Below are 9,156 nucleotides of genomic sequence, written 5' to 3'. Positions count from 1 at the left end.
CTCTAGCCGACACAGGTATTTGAGAGAAACCAGAATAACCATCTAGAAAGCAATAGTGTGTATGTTTGCATAATCTTTCTAGCATTTGATCAATAAAAGGTAAGGGGTAATGATCTTTCTTAGTAGCTTTATTTAATTTGCGGAAATCAATTACCATCCTATAACCTGTGATAATTATTTGTGGAATCAATTCATCTTTATCATTAGGAACAACAGTAATACCTCCCTTCTTAGGGACACAATGGACAGGACTTACCCACTCACTATCAGCAACGGGATAGATTATACCTGCCTCCAGAAGCTTGAGTATTTCTTTTCTTACCACTTCTTTCATTTTAGGATTCAGACGTCGTTGAGGATCACGAACTGGTTTGGCATCTGCCTCCAAATTTATTTTATGTTGACATAGAGTGGGACTAATGCCCTTAAGATCATCAAGAGTATATCCAATAGCAGCACGGTGCTTCTTCAGAGTTTTCAATAATCTTTCTTCTTCATGCTCTGAAAGGTTAGCACTAATAATAACAGGATATATCTTCTTTTCATCAAGATAAGCATATTTAAGATTATCAGGCAAAGGTTTAAGCTCAAACATGGGATCACCTTTGGGTGGAGGAGGATCCCCTAAAATTTCAACAGGCAAATTATGTTACAGAATAGGTTCCTGTTTAAAGAATACTTCATCTATTTCCCTTCTTTCATTCATGAACATATCATTTTCATGGTCTAGCAGATAATGTTCTAAGGGATCACTAGAAGGTACGGCAATAGAAGCAAGACTAATAATTTCATCCTTACTAGTTAATTCTTCCTCACGATGTTGTTTACTAAATTTAGAGAAATTAAACTCATGAACCATATCATCCAAGCCAATAGTAACAACATTCTTTTCGCAATCTATCCTAGCATTAACAGTGTTCAAGAAGGGTCTACCAAATATAATGGGACAAAATCTATCTTGCGGACAAGTAAGAACAAGAAAATCAGCAAGATATTTAGTTTTCCCACACAAGACTTCAACATCTCTAACAATTCCAATTGGTGAAATAGTATCTCTATTGGCAAGTTTAATTGTGACATCAATACCTTCTAACTCAGCAGGTGCAATTTCATTCCTGATTTCTTTGTATAAAGTATGCGGTATAACACTAGCACTCGCACCCATATCACATAAGCCATGATAACAGTGATCTCCTATTTTAACAGAAATAATAGGCACGCCTACCACAGGTCTATATTTATCTTTATCACAAGGTTTAGCAATTCTAGTAGTTTCACCTTCGAACTGAATAACATGCCCATCAATATTATCAGACAAGAGATCTTTAACAATAGCAATATTAGGTTCTACTTTAACTTGCTCAATAGGTGTATAAGTTCTAATATTGCTTTTACGAACAACAGTTGAAGCTTTAGCATGATCCTTTATTCTAACAGGGAAAGGTGGTTTCTCAACATAAGAAGTAGGAACAATAGGATCATTATAAGTGATAGTCTTTTCTTCAACTTTAATAGGTGCAGCTACTTTTACTTCTATGGGAGGATGATATTTAAACCACTTCTCCTTAGGGAGATCAACATAAGTAGCAAAAGATTCACAGAAAGAAGCTACTATCTCAGAGTCAAGTCCATATTTAGTGCTAAACTTAAGGAAAATATCGGTGTCCATAAAAGATTTAACACAATCAAACTTAGGTGTCATACCTGACTCCTTACCTTCGTCGAGGTCCCAATCTTCAGAGTTGCGTTTAATTCTATCCAATAAATTCCATCTGAATTCAATAGTCTTCATCATAAAAGAGCCAGCACAAGAAGTATCGAGCATGGTGCGATTGTTTTCAGAAAGCCGAGCATAAAAATTTTAAATAATCATTTCTCTTGAGAGCTCATGATTGGGGCATGAATATAACATTGATTTAAGCCTCCCCAAGCTTGAGCGATGCTTTCTCCTTCGCGAGGCCAGAAATTATATATATAATTGCGATCACGATGAACAAGATGCATAGGGTAATACTTTTGATGAAATTCCAGTTTCAATCTTTTACAGTCCCATGATCTCATATCATCACATAGCCTATACCATATCAATGCGTCTCCCTTCAAAGATAAAGGGAATACCTTCTTCTTAGCAACATCATCGGGTATACCTGCAAGCTTAAATAATCCACAAACTTCATCCACATATATTAAGTGCTCATCAGGATGCTTTGTTCCATCTCTTGTAAAAGGGTTAGCTAGAAGTTTTTCCATCATACCCGAAGGAAATTCAAAAGGAGTTTCATTTTCAATAGATTCAGTAGGTTGAGGAGCAACTCTTTGCTCTACTGGACGGGGTGAAGATACCCCGAACAAGCCCCTCAGAGAATTACTTTCCATAATAACAAGTGATAGTAAATTTCAGCACACTATATAAATTTTTCCTTACCAAATTCCACCTACCAAAGACACTACACTCCCCGGCAACAGCGCCAGAAAAGAGTCTTGATGACCCACAAGTATAGGGGATCTATCGTAGTCCTTTCGATAAGTAAGAGTGTCGAACCCAACGAGGAGCAGAAGGAAATGATAAGCGGCTTTCAGCAAGGTATTCTCTACAAGTACTGAAATAAGTGGTAACAGATAGTTTTGTGACGGGATAAATTGTAACGAGCAACAAGTAACAAAAGTAAATAAGGTGCAGCAAGGTGGCCCAATCCTTTTGTAGCAAAGGACAAGCCGGAACAAACTCTTATAATAGGAAAAGCGCTCCCGAGGACACATGGGAATATCGTCAAGCTAGTTTTCATCACGTTCATATGATTCGCGTTCGATACTTTGATAATTTGATATGTGGGTGGACCAGTGCTTGGGTGCTGTTCTTACTTGAACAAGCATCCCACTTATGATTAACCTCTATTGCAAGCATCTGCAACTACAACAAAAGTATTAAGGTAAACCTAACCATAGCATGAAACATATGGATCCAAATCAGCCCCTTACGAAGCAACGCATAAACTAGGGTTTAAGCTTGTGTCACTCTAGCAACCCATCATATACTTATTACTCCCTCCGTTCCTTTATGTTAGGTGCATTTTTTTACAAATTTTCCACAATGTAAGGTGTATTTGCTGTAATCTTATATAATCCCTCTTCTACCCCTCCACCATCACGTACATGGAAGCTAGCCTCCTCACGCTAAAATCAAGCCAACCCATGAATGCATTCGTTGGAAATTAAATGCTCCTATCCTTAGTTAGGAAAAAGATCCTCACGTACCATGCTATCCTTTTTTTTACTAGTATTTCTTGTTGGCGAGCGTACAGAACGTTTTCTTCACCAGATCGAAGCCTTTGTCTACGCTAGAAAACAGAAAACATCTGACGATCAAAAAAATTCCCAAGCGACATCCTTTATCATCCACCATGGATGCGTTCACGCTAGAGGAAGAAAGGTTCAACTCGTTGCTGCATGTTTTCAACCAAGAGGATGATCCCGCTATGGAATTGTTCAGTCAGGTGGAAGAAACAGATGAGTCATTGGGTCTGTTTAGCGAGGTAGAAGACCGCGCCCAGCGTCTCGCCAAGGACTCCTCCCCTGCGTTGTCCAACGACATCAAGCTCGCAGATCAGATTTTCCATGACGTGACCGCGGACGATGTCGGACCTGTCCGACATGCCAGGTTATTGCACACAGATGGTGCTCAACATCTGGTGTGCAACTTCTTCCAAGGCGGGAATCGCCACCGTCGGCGAGGCCACGAAGTGTCCTGCACCGGAGCCCTACGCATCATGGGCCATAAATTTAAACATGGCAAGTCAAGCAATGCTCGGCTTGCTGACCTTTGCCGTAGCTATGGAATATCTGTCACGTCAAGCAAAATTATAGAGTTCGGGTTAGTTCCATTTATAACTTTGTGACTAAGTTTAGTTCCTGTTGATATGTGTACGTGTATGACATCCCTTGTTCTTAATTTTAGTGCTACAACTGGAGGCTTCGATCAAGGGAAGCAAAAGTATAGCCAGGAGGACGATAAGACCGACGCGGTGAATGGCAAGGACATCAAATTTGATGAGGTCGATAGCGATGATGAAACCATCGATTTAGAGTTTGAAGAGTTGCAAGCTGCCAAAGCAAGTGAAGTGCTTGTGCAATGACTTTATGCCCCGGATTCAATGCCAGAGTCTGTACCCCCAGGAATGGAATCATATAGGGATTTCATATTAAAGTCCTTGATGACATCGTATGATCCGAAGATGATGAAGAAATGACCACGTAATCAATGGCGCAACTACTCTATGTTTAGCAGTCAACGTTTGGTGTGATTTCATAAATTGTAATGGTGCCGAAAGTCTTTTTTGTATTGCATGAATATGTTAAGTGACATCATACACGAATAATGGCATGAATGAAGTTCATTCTGTTTGTTCTTGTTACTTACCAGGTGCTACTCACAAAACAATGAACAGCGAGTTCGATAAGAGTCGATGGCATGGAGTAGCAAACATCAAAAAACAAAGAACATGAAGTTAGCTAGGATTAATCGATGGAATGGAGTAATAAACATCACAAAACACTAGAACAGCGAGTTCGCTAAGATCAACAGTAGTGGTTGAAGTACAGTACGAGTAAGTTTAAATTCAATACTGTATAACTAACGAATTCGCTAAGATTATTAATGATAACAAGCGACGAGAAGTACATCAAGCATCTGGAAGGGCCTCAATAGCAGCAATTACAACATCAACATCGCAGGGTACTACGTCCGGAAGCATTTCGAGTGCCGCCAGAAAAGACTTCCTCATGTGCGGGACCTTATACCGGTTTCCTCCTTTCTGCTTCGGTACCTCGCACATGCATGACTGAAGGGTCAGAAAAATACAATTGCTTCTCTCGGCCGGGTACGTGTCATATGCTTTTTTCACCTTCGCAACAATATCAGCAATTTTACCGGGGGACATCTTCTCAAAAAGAGCCTGAAGTGCCGCAAAGAACCCTAAGTCAAGAATGTTCAAATCAGGTGAGTTGGGCGGCTGACATGTAAGCCTAATGTCCCATCCATCCGACTGTGCCGCTGCACAAAACACACTGTCATTCACGGAAATATGGGTCTTTGCATTATCTTGCTGAATGTATATTGTGCGTCCGTGTTCCGAAGCCGGCCACAAAGCCTTGATGGCGGGTAGAAGCTTGTTCACCATATAGTCTCTACTGACATCCTTTGTCACCGACGGCAAAACCTTGGTTACCTCTTCCCCCCTCTCTCTGTAAGGGCTACGCCTCTTTGCGAAGTCTTGATATGTGAATGGCCAAATTCCAATCTTGCCATCAAATGTCATGACACCATCATCATAACGAGGCCTTGCTACCGCTGCCAAGAACATCACTTTCTCAATAAATCCCTTGCTCTGAGTGTTGCGATAGGGTTCCTCTTCATCAGGTGCCAAGTAGTAGTTCTGAGTACCTTTAGTGCGGTAGAACCACTTCTCATCAATATGGATGACATTGTACATGCCTTTAAATGTGGGTTCTTCAGGCACGCTTAGTTCATCCAACATGGATAAACAAAACCGAATCCGACCTAGCTTGTTGTCATCAGTCAATGTGGATTTAGTTGAATTTGTATGGCGCTTCAGTCTGCCCTCCTTCAACCTTCTCCATAATGTTGTCTTCGCCATTTGAAGCTCATTAGCAAGATCTTTAAGTGTAGTTCTTTTGCTCAAATCAATCTGTTTTATAGCATCCGAATCAAATGGTATCTTCTTGCAGCCACAAGTTTTCACCCTTTTGTTTGCTACTCCGTGAATACCACCGGCTCGCTTGCCTTTCAACCATATGTTTTGAACAGTCCGGTAATTAACTTGACAAAGTTCTGCCACCTCCTCAACCACCCCTTGGTTTAGTACGCCTTGATTTGTCCGCTCTAATAGCATGGCATAAATTTCTTGCTTTTGATTGTCTGGGTACCATCTTCGCTTCTTCTTTTGTTTAGCATTTGAGCCTACTGCAGAATATTCAGAACAAGAAATAAATTACTTTCAGTTAAAATGAACTAACATTCTCTCAATGACTTGAAACAAGGAGTAACTTAAATACTCGTGGAGTAGACTAACCATTGTTGCTGCCGGTGTCAGCTACTTCAGCTTGTACTCCACAATCAGTCTCCGGAACAACATCTTTCTTCAACTCCACACGGATGCATGGGTTAACGTTGTCGGCGGGGCTGGTTGCATCACTGCCGCTGCCATTTAGTGAAGACGGAGCACCTTCGGGATAGTCAGCTTGGTTAATGTTGCGGGCGGGGCTGCTCGCATCATTGTTGCTGCCATTTACCGAAGATGGAACAACTTCGGTACAGCCACCTTGCCCCTTCGTTAGAGCTGGGCGCATTCTGTCGCGACCAGCCAAGCCCAAGCGTCGACGACCACGGCGAGCGTCACTGGCGTCCCCGACGGCATTGTCGGCACCTCCCCGGCCACGCCCCACGACAGGACCAGCAAGTAGAGCTGCATGCACACGTTTAAGCACGACATCATGTGCACCACAAGCATGTCCGAGGCTCGCGTACATACTGGCAGCTTCTTCTCCTTCAGAGCCATCGCATCCATCACCAACATCTACTCCGTGGCCGGAGATGTCCGCGGACATAGAACCTACCGCATCAACTCCTTGATCACCGGTGGCGATGTTCGCGAGATGGCAGGGGAACATGACAACAGTTCCCTGGATGAATACTTCACTGGTACGACGTGCACGAGAATCTATGAGAATTTTTTCACCATCGAAGAGATAGGCCCTGGTGGTACCAAGCCGGATCGTCCATGTATCGAAGGTCTTCCTACTTCTGAGCGAAACCATCGTGCAAAAAGACACCGGCCACCACTTTTCCGCTGGATTCACCGGCGGCTTGCACTGTATTCCGTCCTCTGCGTGGCCTCGTCCACCAGTGCCTCGGCGATTGAACTGTACGTAGATGGTGACACAACGGGTCAAGTACTACATGATCTGGTTCAACGAGTATGGAAAAAATACAGTACGTACCTGTGAAGATGGCATTGCATCCACTGCGTGGCCGCGTCTGTCGGCACGTTGGCCTCGCGCGCGTCCGCGACCGCCGGCGCCTTGGCCGTGCCCATGCCCGTGTCCGCGACCGCCGGCGGCTTGGCCGTGCCCATGCCCGCGTCCGCGCCCGCGCCCGCGCCCGACGGCACGTTGGCCGTTCCCGCGTCCGCGCACCCCCGCGTCTTCCGCCGGCGTGCGTACGTCAACTCGCTCGTGCTCGGCAGAAGCACCTCGCTCTGTGTGTTGAAAGAGGTCCGCCTCATCGTCGGCTTCGTTGCAGGCATTAAGTCGACCATCACGAGGTCCGTTGCCGTCATGGAGCGCATGCTCAACTTCTACACGGAACCCAGAGTGAAAAATTATCCCGCTGAAACTGCAGATAGGTGAGACAGAAACAAGAACATACCGTCGCCAGAGTCATCGGAAGCTAGCCAGTCGTATCCAAGTGTGACGCCCCCGATTTGACCGTACACTAATCATGCACGCAAATGTGTACGATCAAGATCAAGGACTCACAGAAAGATATCACAACACAACTCTACAAATAAAATAAGTCATACAAGCATCATATTACAAGCCAGGGGCCTCGAGGGCTCGAATACAAGAGCTCGATCATAGACGAGTCAGCGGAAGCAACAATATCTGAGTACAGACATAAGTTAAACAAGTTTGCCTTAAGAAGGCTAGCACAAACTAGGATACAGATCAAAAGAGGCGCAGGCCTCCTGCCTGGGATCCTCCTAAACTACTCCTGGTCGTCGTCAGCGGGCAGCACGTAGTAGTAGGCACCTCCGGTGTAGTAGGAGTCGTCGTCGAAGGTGGCGTCTGGCTCCTGGGCTCCAACATCTGGTTGCGACAACCAGGTAGAAGGGATAGGAGGAAAAGAGGGAGAAAGCAACCGTGAGTACTCATCCAAAGTACTCGCAAGCAAGAAGCTACACTACATATGCATGGGTATCAAATGGAATAAGGGTATCATATGTGGACTGAACTGCAGAATGCCAGAATAAGAGAGGGATAACTAATCCTGTCGAAGACTACGCTTCTGGCAGCCTCCGTCTTGCAACATGTAGAAGAGAGTAGACTGAAGTCCTCCAAGTAGCATCGCATAGCATAATCCTAACCGATGATCCTCCCCTCATCGCCCTGTGAGAGAGCAATCACCGGTTGTATCTAGCACTTGGAAGGGTGTGTTTTATTAAGTATCCAATTCTAGTTGTCATAAAGTCAAGGTACAACTCCAAGTCGTCCTGTTACCGAAGATCACGGCTATTCGAATAGATTAACTTCCCTGCAGGGGTGCACCACATACCCCAACACGCTCGATCCCATTTGGCCGGACACACTTTCCTGGGTCATGCCCGGCCTCGGAAGATCAACACGTCGCAGCCCCACCTAGGCACAACAGAGAGGTCAGCACGCCGGTCTAAACCTAAGCGCACAGGGGTCTGGGCCCATTGCCCTTAGCACACCTGCACGTTGCGTACGCGGCCGGAAGCAGAACTAGCCCCCTTAATACAAGAGCAGGCTTACGTTCCAATCCGGCACGCGCCACTCAGTCGCTGACGTCACGAAGGCTTCGACTGATACCACGACGCCGGGATACCCATAACTACTCCCGCGTAGATGGTTAGTGCGTATAGACCAAATGGCCAAACTCAGATCAAATACCCAGATCTCATTAAGCGTGTTAAGTATCTGCGAACGTCGACCAGGGCCAGGCCCACCTCTCTCCTAGGTGGTCTGAACCTGCCCTGTCGCTCTGCCTCAAAGATCCACTCGCGGGTGCTCCTCAAGCCGACCCGTCTTTAGTCACCACATGTATCATGTATAAAGTATATAGTATATACCCATGATCAACTCCCGAGTGATCACGACCCGATAGTATAGCATGGCAGACGGACAAGGATGTAGGGCCACTGATGAAAAACTAGCATCCTATACTAAGCATTAGGATTGCAGGTTAGGTAACAACAGTAGTAGCAAGGACAGGCTATGCATCAGTATAGGATTAACGGGAAGCAGTAACATGCTACACTACTCTAATGCAAGCAGTATAGAGAAGAGTAGGCGATATCTGGTGATCAAAGGGGGGGCTTGCCTGGTTGCTCAGACAAG

General features: G+C 44.7%; 2 protein-coding genes across 2 annotated transcripts; one reads left to right on the top strand and one right to left on the bottom strand.

Moving 5' to 3' along the window:
• The first annotated feature begins 3,401 nt into the window (after positions 1-3,401).
• On the top strand, positions 3,402-4,133 carry LOC147971825 (uncharacterized). Its single transcript, XM_087524139.1, has 2 exons — positions 3,402-3,871; positions 3,956-4,133. The coding sequence occupies exons 1-2, from the start codon at positions 3,402-3,404 to the stop codon at positions 4,131-4,133; spliced, it is 648 nt and encodes a 215-aa protein (XP_087380265.1).
• A 546-nt stretch (positions 4,134-4,679) lies between these two features.
• LOC147971824 (uncharacterized) lies at positions 4,680-6,834 on the bottom strand. The gene is made up of 2 exons (XM_087524138.1): positions 6,090-6,834; positions 4,680-5,977 (listed from the first exon to the last, which is right to left on the bottom strand). Exons 1-2 carry the CDS (start codon positions 6,832-6,834, stop codon positions 4,680-4,682), a joined length of 2,043 nt encoding a protein of 680 aa, XP_087380264.1.
• Positions 6,835-9,156: the final 2,322 nt, after the last annotated feature.

This window comes from Triticum urartu, chromosome 5A, assembly GCF_056163025.1.
Source record: "Triticum urartu cultivar PI428250 chromosome 5A, HENAU_Tu73, whole genome shotgun sequence".
Lineage (NCBI taxonomy): Eukaryota > Viridiplantae > Streptophyta > Magnoliopsida > Poales > Poaceae > Triticum > Triticum urartu.
This window is presented reverse-complemented; position numbering and strand designations above follow the sequence as displayed.